Source organism: Nyctibius grandis, chromosome 13 (genome assembly GCF_013368605.1).
Source record: "Nyctibius grandis isolate bNycGra1 chromosome 13, bNycGra1.pri, whole genome shotgun sequence".
In the NCBI taxonomy this organism is placed as follows: Eukaryota; Metazoa; Chordata; class Aves; order Nyctibiiformes; family Nyctibiidae; genus Nyctibius; species Nyctibius grandis.
In genome coordinates, this window is record NC_090670.1 from 11,360,016 (window position 1) to 11,381,166 (window position 21,151).

The 21,151-nt window shown below is 44.7% G+C and overlaps 1 protein-coding gene across 2 annotated transcripts; it reads right to left on the reverse strand.

Annotated features, from left to right (window-relative positions):
- Nucleotides 1–19,749: 19,749 nt before the first annotated feature.
- On the reverse strand, nt 19,750–20,706 carry LOC137669772 (transcription factor SOX-3-like). Of its 2 annotated transcripts, XM_068412066.1 has the most exons (2): nt 20,655–20,706; nt 19,750–20,615 (listed from the first exon to the last, which is right to left on the reverse strand). In XM_068412066.1, the coding sequence occupies exons 1-2, from the start codon at nt 20,704–20,706 to the stop codon at nt 19,750–19,752; spliced, it is 918 nt and encodes a 305-aa protein (XP_068268167.1). The 2 variants fall into 2 exon arrangements, with proteins under 2 accessions (XP_068268167.1, XP_068268166.1); XM_068412065.1 differs by having other exon boundaries at nt 19,750–20,706.
- Nucleotides 20,707–21,151: the final 445 nt, after the last annotated feature.

Genomic DNA, 21,151 nt, shown 5'->3' on the forward strand with positions numbered 1-21,151 from the left:
CTTTTTTTGCTTATCTTGAAAAACTGGCTAAGCACACACATTGATATATTTTTAACCAAATCCCTTAAAGACACAATTCTGACTATTATATGTACCCTTGAAGCAGAGAGCATCACAACTTGCCCGACCACACCTACAGACATGATTTCATTGCTTTAAATCTGTGCTGCACCACATTCCTTGCTCACAAACACTCTTCTCTTGCACTGGTAACTTGCAAGAGTTAATCCAGGTGAAAAATCATTCTGGAAGAAAAACATTAGCTTACAACGGCATCAGCTCCCTGATCCAGGTGACCATAAGAACATTAGCCCTGGCACAAAGCAGAAGGCAGCACCTTTGGCTGCAGCTCAGACTTAGCATGAAACTGTACCACAAGGCCTCCGAGCCCTACTGCCGAGCACTGCCATGGCATGAGCATTAAGTCAATAAAATAGCATATGTAATTAATTAACAAAACGCCAGCCCAGGACTTGAGGGTGTTTGGCAGGAAGATATCATTCCTTCATGCTTGGACTCGTATCGCCCGACATGTGCAATGATCTCCAAGTTAAGTACCCGTAGTATATTTTGGGTCAATTTACACACACCTCTGCACAGGACCTCAAAAAAAAAAAATCAGCTTTCTTTCAATAGATTTTACTATAACCTAGAAAAAAAGAAACAATTAAGTGCCCTTCATTTGCAAAAATACCAATTCAGCATGCGCATCCAAACTGAGAGGAAAATCTTTATCCTTGGCAGAGACAGGTGAAAATTCTGCCCAGAGTCACCATGAGAAATTAGCTGTTACAAATACTGCAATGGTAGCTCTGCTAAATCCTCTACAAAGTATTTCTGTCTTTCCCATATGCCCCTGTTCAAGCAATCCCAATTGTTACTCTCTAAACAGACATATGTTTGTGTATGTATGACTGGGAGAAGACAGGTTTTAAGCGTCATTACAGATCCTTTGAAAATCTAACCTCTCAAAGAAGTTATTTTTCCAAGCCCCGGGAGAAGGCTGTCTCCAGCCCAACATTCAGAAAAATGGGAGGTGCAGAATATACCCCTGATTTATATTCAATACAGGAAATGTATCTCTATCACCTCCTGTCACCTTAATGAGGGGTTAATTTAAAAATCTAATTGGGAGCTAAAAGTGCCGATGTTATTAAGCTGTCTGACTGGAAGTAAACCTGCATAGGGACAAAATACCTGCTAAAAGCAATGGGCTAGATCTGCAGCTCTTGATTGTGCTCAATGACCTATATCTCTGCTAAAGTAATGCCTAACCCCTACACAGTGCTTTCGACCCATAAACACTTCATAAAGGTTAGCATTGCTACAGAATGCCAAAGATCGGGAAACTAAGGCATAAGTGGGGCGGGGGGAAGCCGAATGCATAGCAGATGTAATGACTGATCCTCTAGAAACAGGTAAAAGAACTTTTAATTACCCTCCCAGGAAAAATCCTACACATACTGCTGTACATCAGTCTGGACAACCACACTGACCAAAAACTCAATCCCACATTTTTCCAGGTTAAAATTTTCAATTAATCTTAAAAAGAAGCTTTTTTTTTTCTACCTTTAACATGATTTGCAACACACTGAGTCCTTCACTCACCTATCTAGCAAATTGACACCCTATAACCAGACTTATGGACCTTTGCTTCTAGACAATTCTATAATCCTTCTCCACATCACTTTTAGAAATCTTGCTCCTTCATATTTTTTACTGTTTGTATCAATCTCATGCCTTGGCCAATTTTGGCAATCATATCAATTTTGGTTTGAGGTTTGGTTTTGTTCTTCTTGTGCCTCTGTGAAATTTCATTTTTAAATTGTAGTCCAATAGGAGGCATCACTACGTTAAGACACTGTCCCCTCTGCAGGGAAGTTCAGGTGAGGCCAGTATGGAGAGCGGTTGTTGAGCAGCACTTTGCAAAAGTCTAGGCTATCATAAGAAGTCTCTTCTAATGTAGCTCAGGGAAAAGTTAATCAGCCCTGATCAGCCCTAATCCAACCCTCAGCATCTTTTTTTCTATATACCCAGTCATATCTTTATTAATCCTTGGTAGGGGATTAATATGAATGTCTCTTTTCCAGAGGAGAAGGGCCAGGGGAAAGCTGTTTCAGGGTTACATGGGTATTGTCAGCTTATCATCAGGACAGATGAAAGCAAACATGCTGCTTCCGACCGTGCCCCACCCCTGGGTGGAAGAGAGCGAAGAATGCAGTCCCCTCCCAGCAGCCAGACCGGGATGGGATGGGCCTCCACCTCCTCCCTAGCCAGCACCTTTCATGGTGACTTCACAGATCAGCGTACCCCCTCTCCCCCATCTTCTGAACATCACAGATAACAATAACGCCAAGTACATCAGAAGATTGCTCTAAGGCTCAATAATAGGTTTATCACGCTTGGAGGTCACAGGTTTGACACCTCGCCTGGGCTGGCAGTGTCCCATATGCCTGGTCAGCGGAGGAGAACAGTGGATGGTCTGGTCTCCAGTGCATGGGCATGGGGGAAGCCTTGACTCCTGCTGGAATTGTTCAACCAGGGTTGCTTATAAATGTGAAACTCATGTGAAATCATTCTCAATACCTCTGAGTTTTCCAAAACACGTTTCTGCACGGCAGGCAATGCTGCTACAACAGCATTAATTATCTGCTTGCTTATTAGTAGTCCGTGGAACGGTACTGCCTGTTGGCTAGTGCAAAGCTTGCTACGCTCAGAGCACTGGCTGGGAAATGGGGATGGCACAGCATGAGGCAGCTAAGGCTGCCCCAGCACACCCCAGCACAGCCACAAGGAAGGCAGCTGCTGAGCTCCAGCCTCGCGCATTTTAAGGCAAGCTAAAATCAGTCCATTTCCCTCTGAAATGCCACTCTACTGAGTACAGCAGATCAGCAACTGGTTCATGAGCTGCTGAGCTGCCTGGGCAATGTGGGTGGGGTGGACAGCTGGGAGTGGTAAGCTGGTCCACTGCCTGCAGCTATGGATCCCCTTGTCAATCCCTTCAGTTAAACAGCCATCAACGTGCGGCTGGCCTCCATTCATTCAGATCCTGCCTGTAAATCCTTCTGAGCTAGAACGTGTACGTCCAGATCGTGACTGTGACTAAGCCTGATTTGCACTTCTACATATAAGGGTGAGACTTTAGCACCTTCCCCCGTGGCCCTCCCTAGCGCGCCAAGCACAGAAGCCACAAGCCAGAAAGGCTCTCTGCTGTGACTGCCCAGTAGGGCTGCACTGGTGACCTGGATGGGCCGCACGAGGCACCAAGCCTGCTGCTCTTCACTGTCCGCAAGAATTTTCAGAAGCACCTTGGGCTCCTCTGCCCCAAGTTTCCTAGTCCTTAAGACTGGAATTACGAAACTAACTGCCTCCACAGTGTTCCGTGAAGAGCACTATACAAGCCGTAGAGTTTAACAGTACCAAGGTTGTGTCCGATGGCACACAAGATGACAATTTCAAGTTCTCACGTCTTTGCAGCAACCAGTGGGAATTGGCTGCACTGAACTGTGGGGATCAGTTCAAAGTCAGGTATCGAATAAATCAGATCTGCACCCAACTCTTCTCAATGATTTCAGTACAAAGCACTAATATTCAGATGCTCTGTGAATATTTAGAGCTTTGTAAGCTCTAAAAATTTACATTCTGTGCTGTTCATTTAGGAACTGGTAAACGTGCTGTAAATCCCTGAGGGCTCTGATGTACATTTCCCACTGGATTCAGCAGTGGAAGCTACAGAGATGCTTCCTTCAAATGCTATGTAAATATTCTGGGCCAGGAACAATAAAGCAGGACTAATGGTGGTTTATGCTGATAAACGAACCTGTGAATTGCAGCAGTTCAGGAGCACTTCCCTGCTGTGGTTCAGCTTTAGGCAACAGGTAATCTCAGGCAGAAGAGCAGGAAAAGCAGATGAATTGTTCAGCATGTCTCCAAGCTGCTGAAGAGGGTGTTCCCAATGCATGTATGCCCCTAACTGCACAAGGCTGAGCTTGTTACGTACTGGTGAGGGTTATAAGTTTGATCTATTGCTTGGCATCACAAAGAGGCATCACATACAGCCAATATTTGTTAAATTAATTGCAATTATTCATCACTTACTCTGTGACAGCATAATAACGCCTTCATATTTTTCATTACAATACTTAAAATTAACTTTCCACAGAATTGTTATTGTTTAGAGGATGTAAAGAAGAAAAAAATAAAATCCTGAATTTAGTGCTTTTCCTAAGCCAAATGGGGTTTATTTATTTTACAGCATCCTTCCTAACACCTTCTGTAACACTTAAGACTACAGTGTATATCAGTGGCTGGTGTCTAGTAAGTTAGCCACTGGTTGTATTCTCCAACGTAAATGTAGGTCCCAATCTCGCAATTGTGTCTTTTCTGACATGTCAAAAAAACCTCACAGTATTTTAATTTCATTACTTCTACACTTGCCATAGTGGGCTTGGAAAGCAAGTCTGTTTTTCTCAGAAGGAAGAGAGGAATTTACCAGAGAAGGTTTAGAGCCTAAGAAAACATGAGTTATATCTTTGGGGCAAGATAATAGAAGATTGCTGTGAAAATGTTTGGCATCCACCAGATACTCAGAAAGCTACAGAAGAAAAATATTCAGCTTGGAAATAAAGAGAAAAGGTGTTCTGGGTGCTGAGTCTGGAAGCTAATATATAACTGTTACATAAATCAGTTCAGGGGTGCCTCAATCAGCTGTCAGTTCTCAAGGGTGAAAAAAAGATACATAAGACCTGTAGAAAGAGAAAAAAGTTAAGTTACTATCTTTGGTGGGAAAAAAACAGGTTTTCTAATCTATTAAAGAAGATTAATTAAATGCAGTTTATCAAAAGCTGTACTACTTCAGCTAAAGACATAATCTTAAACTGAGTTATCTTCTATTCATGAACACACCCTCTCTTTATGCATTCAAGCCCTGACATTTTGGCTTCATCATCTGTAAGCCTATACAAAACCTACATATTTCTAATCTCTATGGATCTCTTATCATTATCCAGGGATGTTGTAAGACTGCTAGGATCCTGGGCATCAGGGAGTACAGGTACTTGTGGCTGAACTCGCTGAAGTCTGCACAGTGATTTGAGGTCGCTCCTGGGTGGAATGTGATGTGGGAAACCAAAGCCTGTTAAGATATGAATGCAGATGCAGGATGCCATCCCACAGCTTCCAGTCCCTCAATGGGTCACTCATTTACTGACTGATGGGGCACTCTGGCATCCCTGAGGTTGACCCAGTGATAATTAGGGCATTGTGTATTTGCTATCAGCTTGTGTGATCTGCCATTTTAACTCAGAAATGTTGAAAATTCATCTAAGGGTGAAAACCAGCAAACTCATAAGTTCTCTTATGAGCCTATTTCATACAGCAACTGTGCTTTTCAATGCTGTACTGTGAACCAGGCTGACCAGCAACTAGTATAGAATTTGAGAAGTGGTAGAAAAGAATTGTGAAAAGAAATGTGCTCAGAGTCCACTTTAACTTAAGATTTTTGCAGCACTGTTAGTCCTGCACTGTTCCTTTTCCCCTTACAGCTACATCTAACTGTCTCCCATTTTTAGGTTTATCCAATTCTCCATTTGGTTGATGGATCATTGACCTCCTTCCAGCCCATGGGATCAGAAAACAAGGAAAGCGGTGTGGTGCTGTGTAGCAGCACTCAAAGCCTTGGACTCAAGCGAGCCTTTCTATATGGCACACTTTGCAATATTTTAGCTTTCTCAAGTGAGCTAGCACACCAGAAGTGCTCACCATCACATGGTGGATGGATAGCTGTCTCATTCGTCACAGAGGAAGAAAGCATGAAAGACAGCAGACGTGCCAGGCAATTGTGAGCAATCCATCACAGACGCTTCAGGCTGATCCTGAAGGGTTAAAAGCGCTCTTTTCAGGAAAGATTTTGGATCCACTAACACTGGCTGCAAATACGATAAACTGGAAGGAGGCAAATGCCATCATAATACTTTCTCTGACAGTCCTGTTGGCTGGCAGAGTACTTACAGTCCTGTTCAACTGTCCTTCTACTAGAGACCTGAGCAAAGCTCTTCCTCGCTACACAGAAGTCATTGCTCACCGAGACACTGATAATGCTTCCTTAGCTGAGTAACAGGCATAATCACTTTTCACCTTCTCCAAATTAAGTCAGCAAAGACTGGTGTAGGATGAGATTTACTGCTCTGGAAAAATCAGACTTAGTTTAAGAAAGGAAACCTTACTTTGATAAGACTTTTTTCTATTTATATTTTTAATAACAGCAGCATTTTAAGGCACTCTTTTCCCCCTTCTTTCCTGAAACATTCTATAATAACTTTAATTCCACATATAAAAGGCACTTCTGGTGGTTTTGCAGAGTTCTCCTGGATGATATTGCAGTTGCAATCCTGTCACATTATAGGCCTTGGAAGTGAAACCTACGGTAAATTTTGATTTCAGCCACACCTTTGTAAAACTAGTTATTCCAGAGATTGAAATCTTGACCATTATTCCTAGAAGCAACAACTCTCACACAGATGATAACCTCTGGGTAGACTCCCAGTTGTGACCCGTTGTTTACATAAAGCTGTCTTACTAAAGACATACATTGTGCACGTGAACGTATGTAATTTCAATTATACTACACGGTTTTAGAATAAAGAATCTGCACTACAATACAAAAACTATATTGCCCATATATATTCCACCTCCATTCCCACCAGTGCCTATCAGTGTAGTAGCTGACCTCCCCCAGCCAATCTTTTCCAGGCACATGACCGCTCCAGTTAGCAACTCAAAACACAGCAGAGACAAGATGAAGAGATAAGCACCCGATCCTGCATTCCTCCCACACCCAGAGCTCCCAGCCAGGGGGCAGATAAAGGCAAGGGAGCTGGCTCCCAAGAGTAGTTATATTTGACGCTGCTTAAGTAGTGTTGCTAAATGATTAGGTCACAGTATTTGAAGACTTTTGCAGGATGGGGACTGAGTATGTGCTTGTCTGTTTATCCCTCTGCATGTGCCCATTTCTGATGGTCCACGTAGTAAATGGCTTGCAGAAATACCTGATGTCAGTTGACTCCAGGCAGTACCCAAAGCAGCCACAGAGAACAAACCCAATGCCCTTCGCTCGCAAAGGCCGAGATCACTATGTTTTAAAGTCAGGTTGTATGCTTTAAGCCTTAACGACTACGCAAACAGGCAGGCAGCCATTATTATGATATTTTATCTGGTTGTATATGCAAGGAAAATGGATTCTAAATTGTGAGCTGTTCATTTAGAATGCACAACATAAAGCCACAGAACTGAACCGGGACGTTTTGGTAGGATGCTGTACGGAAGGGTCACACAGAATGAAAAGGCTGAATAAATCCCATGGCCAATTACATGGTCACTGAATCATGAAAAGGCCAGGCTCCTGGAATTTTGCAGCTGCTAGTAGATTCAACGGATGCATCAAACCAGCAGCAAACTCAGCTACAAGTTACCCTACCACAGAACTGATTTGAAACAAAATAAACTCACATCAAATCCCCATAATTTAGAAAATTTCCAAGGGAACTCTGATAAATTTTAATACCCATTAAAGTTTCCTTGTCTTTTGGATTCATCTGTATACTTTGCTGCAAAACACATAAAATGCCTTTTGTGTTTAATGAAAAGCATGATACACACTTCAAGAGACTGTATTTTTAGTGAAATTAAGCCCAACATCTACGTGTGGTTGTTTATTGGGAGGAGGAAGGGCATCTTTAAATTAAAAATACTTGAGTGAATTTGTATTGACTGGTTTCTGAAGTTCCACTCAGCTTGTAGCACGAAGCCCCTCCTGCAAATTAGAAACACACAGAGGACCTTGCCAGCACCAGGGACGGCATGCAGATCCTTCAGATCTCCAAAGCCATCACACAAAGCCTCCACGAAGGCTCAGACAGCGCTGAGTGGCTGAGCTATCCTTGCACACTACTAGTTTGGCTGTGCCTAGATAAGCTTTGGTTGTTCACACTGGGGAAAAATAGGAAACAGCTACATGATCATTTACTCTCTCTCTACCAGGGTGACAAAGCCCATATGACACACCAAGATTACCAGCCCTCTATCATAAGTAGGCCAGTGTATCTGAAAACGTGATTAGTTTAAGCTAGTATGCAGTGGCTGAAGAGCTGGCATATATACATTTCCCTCTCCAAGGCCAGTAACCCTTAGCAGAGGTGTACGGGGAAAATTAGGAGCAATTCACCCTTAGGGCTGCTGGAGCTCTTCTGGAGCCATCATCAACATAAGGAAATGCTGCAGACAGGACAATAATAAGCCCAGTTCTGAAATTTCTCTTCCAAACAGTGGCAGAGCATCAATCTGGACAAGGGATGACTACCAGCTTGGCCACTGCCTTACCGGGTGTCCCTGGACCATTTTCCTAATGTAACTGAGTTGCACCGATTTCCTTTGCAAAGTGCTATGAGATCTAACAGGGAAAAACAACCTCAAAATTAGGAATTATTATCAAACCACAAGTTCTGTCCCAGGATAGCACTCCCAGGTTTCCGTGACATTCAGGAAAGCACCTGATCATGTATGTTTCAATCAGAGCAAATAAATTCTTTTACAAACGACTGAGTGGTTGAGCTCAAAGCTTGAGTTCACTCAGAAGAACAATACAGAGAAACGTACTGGAAACACAAGTCAAACTGATCAGCCTGTGTTAACTGCCAGTTCTGACTCATAGAAATTATGCGCAGAGAACAACCATGAAACACTGATCTCTCCTTCCTCCAACACAAGATTCTTCTCTGCAGTTCACAGATGTTTTATCAAGTCCTGCTTTAACATCTGAAACATTCTCCTGGAGAGAACCTTGTACATCTGACTTATTTTCCTGGCATTCCTTTGATAAAATCCTCCTTAAATCTAACCCATTTTTCCTGACTGTGTCACAGGGCATCACCCAGCAGAACTAGTTTTTCTTTTTGCATCCTTCAGGTGTTATGCAGACTTCTTACTCCCTTCACTAGTCATCACATAGTCCCACATATATCCACCTCTTTGTATCTCTCCTGAGAATGTCTTCTAGACCTGTTGCCCCAAAGCCTTTTAGCTGCGGCCTCAAACTCCTCCAACTGACTCTGTGTGACAATGTGGTGCAGACATGCATGCTACATCCCAGGTACCAACACGTGGGAAGACTGCATCAACATCCTGGTCACCTTCCCTTTACCTGATTTAGTTTTCTTTAATTGAAAGCACATACTCTTCCTGTACGTCTGTACAGTGCCTGTATCACAGCCATGACATTTGAGAGATTCCTTAAGAGCAAATGACAAATCATTACTGGATGGTGAAATCTGCCATCTTCTCTGCCTGCCAGGAAGGACATAAATCCATTGATCCCAAGGATCTCTGATATGCATGGCAATTTCTACATGATCTAAATTTTCACGATAAAAATATTTTCCTAGCCTATTGGCTCTAAAGACACCTCGACAATGCAATCCTGACTAGTTCTCAGGTATTCAGCCATCAGAATCATTAGCACTATCTAGGTGTTATCTTCCCTTTCACTCTTACTTCAGGAGACTGTAAATGTTGAAGGTTCTTAAGGCCACTGAAACAGAAATGTAGTCAAAAATTTAACAGCTGATCCTACTGACAAATATTCCAATCTGAAGATGATGCACTTCACTGGACCAAGGGAATGAGAATGTGCTCAGACAGATGTTTCAGGCAAAAAAGTTGCTATTTTCAGTCTATGATTAGTCAAATTTTACCAGAGAACAATTACTAATGTCCCCCTTCAGGTTAAACTTAACAATTAATATGAACGATGCTACCAAATAAGTAAATGGTAATAAGGCAGCACCATTTGCAGGATAACATGGGGACCTGATAGTACACATTTTTTTTTCTGTATTACTTGATCCAACAGTTACTTAAGTGATTTTTTATGTCCTATACTTTAGCAAATGTTATTCCAGGGATACAAGGGAATGTAGATGAACATGTGCATTTATGCATAATTTACTGACACTTCATGTGCCAAAGAGTATATGTCCATATAAGTATGCCATATGACACATCCAAGTAAGCACAGGACCTTCTTTTAGTAGTTTGCCTATTCTCCCACATCATCTATTGTGGTCAGGCTGCTCCATGCTGCGTCTTTCTTAAGCTTTTAGACTGAAATGTGTCAGAGAAGATGCTGTAGGGGGAATTCATTGACTCTACCATGGCCAGGATACAATCCTGGTATATACTTAGATATTGTTATATACTTAAATCTTTTAAGGTCAGAAGGGACCATTATGATCCTTTACCCTAACCCCCCGGGGCACAGCCAAGACTATTAAATTTTACCCAGCAGTTCCAGCAGAGGAGAGAATTATTCTCTCCTACTGCATAAGTGAACTCTACTGAGCCCAACAGCTTGTTATTCATGCTGTAAGGCAAGTAGCACCTACCACAATTTGAGTGATGAAATAAATAATAATGCAGCCAACCAGAATGGGAGACAAACTACAGAAATCCTCATCAAAATTCAGCAGATCTGGGCTAGCTCCCTCCCAAAGCTCCCCTGTCCTCCCTTCACACAGAGATTTTAGGGACAAATGCCAGTAGACCTCTATTGTTCCTGTTCATTCATTAGCTACAACTGATTTTTCTGTTGTGTTCACACTTCAAGGTAAGGATAAGCTAGATTCTGGTCACATTGTGCGTATTGAAAAAGTAACTATGAGACACAGAAAATACAGATGTATTATTTTAAACACAAAATAACATTGCATTGTTTTCTTCATGGTTTTAAATAATCCTTAGAAGTGAAACATACATGTTTCAAGGTGATAAACTCCTTTCATCCCATTATCTTTGGGCCTTCCCCTTCCATCTCCATTAGTTGTATCATTCTCCTTTTTTACGTCTAACCTTCCTGCCCAGCCTTCACTAAATGGACTCAGAAAAAAACCTCTTGGTACTATTTTTCACAATGCCATTTTCTATATGCATACTTCTCATGTCTGCAGCAAGAGAATGATATTTGTGATTAAATCATAAAAGCCTACTTTTAAATTGGCACTCTGTCTCTAGTCCTCCCTTCCACATGCACCACTGCAGATCATGAAAACTGCCTTATAAGGCTTCAAAGAAAAGGAAAGGGTCTCAGTTTAGCTGGAATAATGCGTTTCACAGAGCCACAGCTTTCACTTACCTCCCATGCTGTGGGTTACTATTTGCTTTCCCACACTTCCCTTTGGGCTGACAGTCTTTAGAGCTAGAATTAAGACAGGCACAAATGGTGATTAAACCTGCTTAGATATAAAAATGAGGGTGATCATCAAATCACACCTAATGCTTTAGAAGTTGGGGAAAACAAGTCCTATCCCTCTGAAAAGCTTGCAGTCTAAAGCATGTTAAAATAAAAAGTGCTCAAGGGTTATTTTTGCAAAAAAATTTGTGATGCAATTTATTAGTCACCTGCTCCCCCCTTGAAGTGTTCTTGTTTCTCATGAAGTAGGCAAGGTAAACTCAAATGGTCTCCCTCCTACCTAAGTTGCTTAGCCCTATGCTTATAACCCTGAATTTCTTACCTCCCTGATGATGAAGGTCTGTTCCACTTACTACTTCTCTCCCCAGTGCTTCTATGGGCAAGCCAAGGTAGAAATCTTAAAACCTACAGCTGGCAGTGGTTCTTATTAGGAATTGTTCAGGAAATTCTCTCATGGGTTGGTAACAATCATCTCAGCCATCACAGCTTTGAAACTCACCAAGGAGGTTACCCTATGGACTGCTTCTCATTCAAGGACCACATTCACCTACTTCTTTGTCACAAATCAAAGCAGACAATCTAGTGCTATAACCACAAAGCACTTTCAGAGAAAGTTAATACACCCTTACTTCAGCATCAAGTTGTCCTTCTTCTGGCTTCCATCCAGATACAGAAACTCTGGCTTCACTTAGCAATGCTTTCCACCCAGACTGGCTTGCCTGTAAGGGAGTATGGACAAAAGGACATTTGCTACTGATCTACCTACTTTGCACAGAAGATGAAGCAGATCAAGCACCAAATGTCTGCCAGTGCCTTCGCAACACCACTCCTGGGCAGTATTTCCCATTAGTCCCCCTTCCTCCTCTTGAAGTCCTATACTGAACCAGGTACAGAGGTGCTCAGCACCCAACTCTTGTAATATCATGATGTCAGCAATATCTTCATATCTTGTCAGCAACTGGCTAGGGGCTACCAACAAGCTTCTGGTGTGAAGCTGTTTGAAACTATAATTTGACAAAAAGTAAAGATCAGTAGTTCTGTTAGGAAAGAAGGGATTTTCCCATGATGAAACCTCAGTGTAAATAGAAATTAACTGTCTCAAGATTGTGTGTATCAGCACAGTATCCTGAACTAACATTCTGACAGCACAGTGAAAATGTGTTTGTCCGAAAAAGAGTAGGACCATATCTAGATGTGGAGGCGATGTTCATATCCAGTTTCTGAATCTTGGCAGGATCGAGGAGAGAGATAGAGCCAAGCAGAATGAGAGCACAGTAATCAGACATAGGACTTCAAAATCTCATCTATTGTTTGTTCAGTGCTACTGAAATCTGCTTAGGCTAGACTAAATTCTAGTCCTCTCTTGAATAATTGAAGAGAAAATGATTGTGGGAGAAGTTCCATGTAACAGGAAATCCAAACAATCTGCCAGATTTTGGCAGTGCCGTGCTTCTCCATGTAGCTCACAAATCTCCTCCTATCATTAATTGGACTATCGGTCATTGAATAACAAAGTAACTGCAGCGCACAGATGGACAGTCCTCTGCTAGAGGCCAAAACAATCATGTTTCCTACTCCAGCATCTCCAGCAGATCTTTCAATGCCACCACAGTCTAAATTCTTAAATAATCTTTTTGTTATACTGCTGTCCAAACAAACAACAACAGAAGAATTCTTACTTCCTTTAACAATTAATCCAAAATTATTAGTACCTGCTTACACAGGACTTTCAAATCAAAACATCTTGTTCTTGGCTAGAATTATTCCCCTTTGACACAAGTACAGACTGAAATCTATTGAGAACAGCAGAAGAGTTATTGGAAAATGAAGCAAAATACTTTCAAGAAGTTAGTCTCCTTACTTTGAGAATAGTTTAAAAAAAGTTTTGTCATAACATCGCATGCTCTGCACAAAATCAGCCAAGTCAGAAAAACTTCAACTGTTCTTAGGACATTCCCCGACAGAACGCAGACAGGGCTAATCCTTACTGCAGCAATGCATGCAGACCTGCTGAATGCCCACAAAACTACACAGAATTACCTTGAAGCGTATGTTTGCTGGTTTGTATATTCAGCTCTTCTACATCCTTTTACTTTAGGGGTATGACAATTAATTCAGCTACTATCCCAGCTCTGGTACGCTCATAAAAAATTCACACCTGTTTCACAAATGTTCACCTGTTTAGTAGACTAAAGTTTAAAAAAAAGGAACTTTTTGCTCAATAATATAACAATTTTTAAAAGGAATTCCTACTATGACATGTGCTGTTTACAGGCTGTAAAATTAAAACTGCCCAGTGAACCTTAAAGGGAAAAAAAAAAGGAAGGAGGAAAAAAAAAAAGAATGATTTGGATTAAAATATCTTTTCTTAACTTTTTGGAGGAGAAGCTTTTCTGACTTGGCAGCACGGTACAATGAAATGAAATCAGTGCCAAGTGCCTTATCCTCAGTTCTGAATGGGCAAAGTTCCCACTGACTTTCAAGATTTCTTCCCTTGCAAATCGCATTCAAGAACATGCACCTAAGGCACGTCCACCACTATGTTCTGCCTCTCCCCTTTGTGTCAAGCAGATGTGTAGAATTTTTGAAATCAGCACAGCAAGCTGTGAATGATGATGCATGAAATGAATAAGCTGAGTCTAGTACAAAGGGGAAATCCTGAAGGCTTCGTGCAATCACTGCTATACTATTTCCTATGGCCTGTATAGAAAAGATGCATAATATTCTTCACAGAGACAAAGAAAAAAGCTCACCAAGGCCAGAAGTCTCAATCAGAAGCCCCACATAAAAGACAGAAGCTCTCAAGTTTTTAATGTTGCTTAATTTCCCTCTTATTCCTAGGCCCTTCCTCACTTATGCCCGACTCCTCAAGCTCTGGGCTGCTGTGCACGTGGAATATACACACACAGCAATCTGGGGCTCTGAGATCCTGGTTCACTTTGCATTTCTTTGAAAGCAGCACAGCTTATGCAGTAGTTTGTGTTTCACACTTCTCCCCATCAGCCGAGGTGAGTTTGCACCAATCCATCAGCATGTGAACTGTGATGGCCAAAGCACAGAAAAAGGCGTAGTGATTTCCAGATCAACTGAGCGAACAGCTCTGGGGCAGTAATGTATTAAAACCCCACAACTGCTTCCTCATGTGGACATGAATCAGAGACTTCAGTTACATTAGCAAAAACATTTTTAAACCAGGACAAATGATGCTCAGACTGATTTAGCTTAATTTGATGTATTACCAAATAGCAGTAACCTGGCATAAATATGGTTTAAATGAACTTAGCAACAACAACAAAGATGAGCATCCTGAGCATAACACTGACTTAAATAACATTGAAATGGTATATACTTTTTTTTTTTAATCACATAGGAGATATAAGTACATCTCTTTATGGATTTACTGTGACACTCCCCCCCATTCTCTTGCTCTCACACACACACGTACTTGCTCACATGCCTTGCAACCTCCCCTACTGCACTAAGTACATATAGAACTCATTTCAGAAACTGGAAAACTGAGGTATAAAATGGATAAAGACCTTCTGAGGATGTCGTTGGAGGAGGCAAATCTGAAATCCTGTTTACTCGACTAGCAACACAAAGAAGTTGTCTGTGAATGGTATTCGCAGCAAAGAATAACTAATTCCTCATCCTGAGGACATTCTGTTGTGAAATAACTCACCGTGTTGCAATTATTATTGCATCCAGTGGCATCAGTGAAAAGTCACAATAGAGAAGCATATGGGAAACTATTCTGGAAAACTTAATCTGCATTAACCACTAAATTACCCCATGGAAACAGATCTGCACTAACAGCTCTCCACTCCTTCCTTGAGAAATGTTAAAAGAAATAGATTCAAATTTTATCTCTTTCTCTTTAAGATTTCTGTGTTTTGTCACTCCAGTTTTACCATAGAAATAACCTGAATCTGCACCATGGAAATTAACTGGACTTGACTACACTAAATCTAGAATCAAGGTTTATATACGTAGAAAAAAAGCCATATCAAACTTCTCACTTTTGCAGGCATTGGGAATAGCAGCAACATTCCAGTCCTGAACATCACCTAACTTCACCTCTTCCCCTGTATTCACTCCTACAAAATAGTTCTTTCCATTAACACTGGAAGATAGACAAGTTCCTATCTTTCCAATGCTCCTGAAAAGTATCTTTCTTAGTCTCACGTTTGACATGGGAAAGCACTGATTTATAAATGTTTTCATAAAGTGTTTATGCTAATCATATGCCTTTTACTGATTGTAGCATTCATCTCTTCTTACAGAAAAAAAATATTAGAAATACAAAAACGTGTGGTTCAAAAAATATTCTTAAAGGACCCACAATCAGATTCTGCTGCTAATTATTAGATTTTTCTCCCCAACCAGACAGTCTCAAAACTTTAATTTAAAATATTTTCACTTACCAATTTTTGTTGAAATAAATTAACTCTGCAGCTCTTTGGTATAGGAAGGAACCATGAAAATGTTACCCAATACACTGTTTTTGACAGACTAACAGTAGCACCAAATGTGATCTTCCACTCTTCCATTCAAAAAAGTGTTAACGCAAAAGCCTAAATATTGTCATTACACTTAAGTGCTAACATTATTAACCTCTCCACAGCCCATGTTCAGTCTTTCTAAGGATAATGAATGCACTTGCATCTATTGTAGATGTTCTAGAATAAGGCTGTAGGTTTTTTTAACTGTGCAAATAGTTGATAATGATTTTTCACGTGCAACAACTCAACATTTCACTTACAGCCTGATCTTGCAAAGTGCTGTGGATTTCTGGGGCGAAGGATGCTGTGCAGATGCATCCTCCACAGGAGCAACATGTCTCATACATAACTGTTTGTAACTTCACCTGCTCTCCCTGAGAATGTTAATGGCTCGATTCTGATCCCTCCCACACAAGCGGGAGTATGAAATCCCGCACCGGCATTGCTCAGAAGGCATTTAGATTTAATGCATGTGGGATGTATGTCTATGTCCAGAATAAATGGAAAAGTTAAAAATGATGTTCAGTACAAATAAAACACACCTTCATTAATTCTAAAGGGAATATGTTTCTGCATTTGTTCTTGAGGCAAATTTCTTGAGTCCAAGCAAAGGATGCAACCGTGCATTTGTAAAAAAGTTGTATTTCGGGCAATGTCTCCCTCTATGCTGTTTGCTCTCTGATGGAAAATACACTCGTGTTCGAGGAAGAACAGGCAGTATCTGTACTTGTACTTACGTACAAGGCTGGGTTCATTGCTTTCGTCTTGCAGTGGGTCTCTCCCCCATCCAGTGGTGCATGTCTGTTTACAACCCTTTGCACAAGCTCTGCCCACAACTTATGAACTTCAGGATAAAGTTCAGCCCCAGGAAGCTGAAAAATGCATGGAGGATTTTGTCTGAGCATCTCAAAATCAATAGCTCAGGAAAAGCATCGACAATCCAAAGGACTGAGATGAGCTTTGAGAGAGAACAAGGTAGTTTATACAGAGGCACCCCTCTGTGACTCCCCTGGGACTTGCTCACAAACCCTCCTTAGGCCCTGACTCATGGCAAACAAGGAGGATAACTTGAATTTAAATACTGCAAACCTTTGAAGAACGAACGGTGTTTCTCCCCTTTCATGGCAGAGAATGAACTTCCAAAGAAGTCAGATGAAGAGAACAACTACTTATAATGATGCAGCTGCAACTCAACTCTGAAGATATCAAGTACAAGTCCAGTGCTGGTGGCAGCTCACCTGCTCAGGAGCCCTCACTTTTGTCAGACTTGCACCACACGCCTGTCTGGGAAGGCTCAGGGAGACCTCTCTCATGGAACAGGATTGTCACGCATACCCTTCCAGAGCTGTCCTGGCACTGCCTGTTCTGGAGAGCACTGGGGAGCAGTTTGACGCCCAGCTGAGATGAAACGGGACCTGCTGCTGCCCTCCCTTCATATCTCCAAGTACTGTACCAACCCCACCGATCTTACCACCTTCTCTCAGACCTCTGGGTTATGGAGCCGCTTCTCCTCACAGATCTAGTAACAGGCACGCTCCTACCTGAAGAGTAGCAGCGCAAACAGGAGAAAGCAATGCCACAGATTTGCTAGGTTTCACCAGAAATGTTATGGAAGGAGTTGAGCTGAGGGTATTAAACACATTGGAGTTCTCATTTGCAAAGTGATTACCCGCTTTTCCCGCGCGGCTATTCCTGAGCAGAGGGGAGCCTGTGTGGTTCCAGGGGCTCACCGCACGGACCAGAGGGCAGATGGCCCCAGGGACTTGCCTGTGCAGAGGGCAGCTTGCATGGCCCTGCGGTCTCCCCCCCAGGGTTGCAGACCTGCAGCAGCTGCTCCCGGCACTCCCCCTTTCCCAGGTGGCCAGGAGCCAGGCACCCCGCACCACAGAAGGAGACTCCCGGTGTGGTTTGCAGAACATTGGCTGTCCTCTTGGAAGGGCCGGAGGAAGGCCCTGACCGAGCCCGGACGTGCTTCCCGGCAAAGAGCAAGGCAGGGGCCGCCGCCGGGGCATCCCCGCTGCGGGAGCAGGAGGCAGCGCTGGGCCCCCGGTCCCGGCGGCGGGCAGCGAGGAAGGGAAAGCGGCTCCCACCACCCCCAGCAGATCTCGGCCGCCACAAGCGGGCAGCGGAGGGGCGCAAGGTCTCCCCGAAGCCGCTGTTCATTAGGGGGGAGCAGAGCAGGCCCCTGTAACCTAAACCAAACCAAATCAAAAAGCACCCTCGCCTTCCCTCTCCTTCTGTATCACGGCAAACAGCGCAAAGGTTGGTCGAAGCAAACGAAAGGCAGAGGCTCGAGGGGAGGCTGCGCTGGGAAATGCACTGACCAGAACGAGGGGCTCCGGCTGCGGAGCGGCCGCCCGGCTCGGCGAGCTCTGAGCCCGGCCCGCGGCCCCGCCGCGTCGCCGCTCGGAGCCAGGAGGAGCCGAGGGCACGCTCGGGGGTCGGCCGGGAACACCGACTTTTGCCACCGAGCAGAGGGAGGGATAAGGGGTCTCCCGCTCGGCCGGCGGCCCCGGAGCTCCGCGGGGGCTGCAGCTCGGGGCTGTTCCGCAGCGCCCACAGAAATGCAGCCAGGAATAACGCAGACCTCTAAAAAAGAAAAGGAAAAAATAAACAGAAAGTTGTCCAAGACTAAAAACACACTCGTCAAACATACTGAAAAGATTAAAGATTGAATTATTTATTTCCTCTGGGGACTCCTGTAACCATTCATTTTTAATAGAGTCTAATTAAGAGTTCCCCAACGGGTTTTACTTTTGTAAATATTTCAGATGAGCTCGGGTTTCTAGGCAAATCCCCCAGAGCAAAAAAAAAAACCCGAGGTGCACACGTGTAACCCCCGTCCCTCCCCGGCGGCCGAGAGAAACAAGCCGGACAGAGAGGCAACAAGTGGCCGGCGGTTCGGGGAGCAGCATCTCCAGTCGCACCGCGACGCTGCCCGGCCCGGGTCCCGCTTTTCTTTAGTAGAAAATCAAGTCGAAGGACACTCACCTCCCCATCCCCCAAAACACACCACGGCTCGGCAGCCGCAGAAACCCGGCCAAAAAGCGCTGGCAGTTCCCGAGCTCCTCGGCCGGGCGGGACCGCGGCTGCTGCGGGGAGCCCCGGGACGGAGCGCGCTGTCCCCGCTCCGCGCTCCCCGCCGCCGCGGAGGGACCGGCTGCGCGCCCGCTCCCGCACAAACCGCCCGGAGACTGCCGACGTGCCTGATATAAAATTTATTGATCTCTCTTCGTTTGGAAGAAGGAAGCAAACGAGGGGACGACAGGGAAGGAGTGTTTCGGTGTCTTTTTTTTTTTTTTTTAAGAAATCCGGTAAACAAAACTAAAACGTTTCTTCATCTGATATGTCAAAACATGGTTCACAGTGAAATTCACAAAACCAATGTACATAAGTTTACAGCTTAAGAAAAACCCAAGACACACAACTTACTATAAATAAAAGAAATGCGTTTGCGACCCGCACAGCTCTCTCCCACCTCCCCTTTCTTTAAGGAACAAAACCCTAAAGTTAAAAAGCCGTGAAAGCTACAGCTTGTGGAAAGAAACCAAGCGAGGCTCGGTAAGGCGGAAAGAACAAAACACTTAAGAAACCACAAAGATAATGTGAACAACTGAGTTTAAAAACAAAAGCCTGACGGGTTTTTTTTTATGTCATTGCAACGCTAGAAATCAAACTGGAAGATGCAAGAATTTTTAAAAACTTTTAGGCGAATAGAACAGTGCCCAACCTAGCAGAAACCAGGAAAGAAGTTGCCGTGGTTTAGAAACTTCACAGCGGCTTCTAGGAGGCAGGAGTTGTAATCTATTAAAATAACAGCTTGCTCAATTTTTTTTTTTGTACGAAAAAAAAAAAAAAGGGCACAACTAACGGATTTCCTTTTTAAAATTTCTCCAAAGTTAGTATTAAGTCTGCTAAGCCGAGCAACACTGCCGTACGTCCCGGTGTAGTCAGGGAGCGGTGGTGAGGTTAGGGATTAAGACGGGGAGCCGTCCGGAGCAGCCAAGTTTATATGTGAGTTAGTGGTACGGTACCATTCACGCCAGTCCCGGCACTCTGGTAGTGCTGGTGGACGCTGTGTAACCTGCTGCCCTGCAGGGCGGAAGGGTCTGTGGCATCCCCCCCCGGGGGCAGGTACATGCTGATCATATCTCGCAGGTCTCCCAGGCAGGCCCTCTGCGAGTGGGAAGTGATGGCAGGAGGCGGCGAGCTGGGCTCGGATTTCACCACCGAGCCCATGGAGCCCAGGCTCATGGCCGTGGAGGGCTGCTGGCCGTAGGCGGCGGGGGACATGCTGTAGGTGGAGGCGGCGTTCATGTAGGTCTGGGCCGTGGACATCATGGGGCTGTACTGCAGGCCTGTCATGTCGTAGCGGTGCATCTGCTGCAGCTGGGGGCTGTTCATGCCCGGGTGCTGGCTGTAGCCCAGCTGATCCTGCATCAGTGAGTAAGCCCCGTTGGTCCAGCCGTTCATATGGGCATAAGTGTCAATCCTTTGCCCCACCCCGACGGGGCTACTCACCGCGTTGCCCCCTCCCGGGGCCAGCAGATTGCCGGGCAGCGAGTATTTGTCCTTCTTCAGCAAGGTCTTGGTCTTCCTTCGGGGCCGGTATTTGTAATCCGGATACTCCTTCATGTGCACGGCCCGCAGCCGCTTGGCCTCGTCGATGAAGGGCCGCTTCTCGGCGTCGCTCAGTAGCTTCCAGTCGGCCCCGAGGCGCTTGCTGATCTCCGAGTTGTGCATCTTGGGGTTCTCCTGGGCCATCTTCCGCCGCTGGCCCCGCGACCACACCATGAAGGCGTTCATGGGGCGCTTCACCCGGTCCTGGTCCGAGCCGGCTCCCGCTCCGTTGCTGGCCCCGCCGCCGCCGCCGCCTTTACCGTTGCTCCCCGGAGCGGGGTTGCCCCCGGCGCTGCCCGGCGTAGGCTGCGGCGTCTTGATCTCAGTCTCCAGCATGCTGTACATGGCCGGAGCCGGCAAGAGGTGCGCCAGGGTGGCAGGCAGGCGGGCACCAGATCGGGGAGAGGAAGTGAAGGGAAAAAAAAAAAAAAGAAAGGGGAAAGAACCTGCCTGGGCGGCTGCTGCGGAAGGAGAAAGTTTCTGCCCGGCGGGCGGAGGCGCCGCTCCCCGAGGTGCTGCTGCTGCTGCTGTTGCTGTTGCGGCGGCGGCCGCGCCTGCGGAGCGGTGCGGAGCGGTTCCTGCAGGCAGCGCCAAGCGATGCGCACACCAATCCCGGGGGTATTTGATTGACGGGCTATAAATGAGCGGGCGGCAGCCAATCAGCGAGCGGTTCCCGACAGCCCCGACGCCGGTAACTGACCCGCTGCGGGGGTGGGGGGAGCCAAAAAGTTGGCGTTTGGGGGCTGCTGGTGCCGGACCCCCCCCCCGCCGCGTTCCCGGGCGCCGCTGC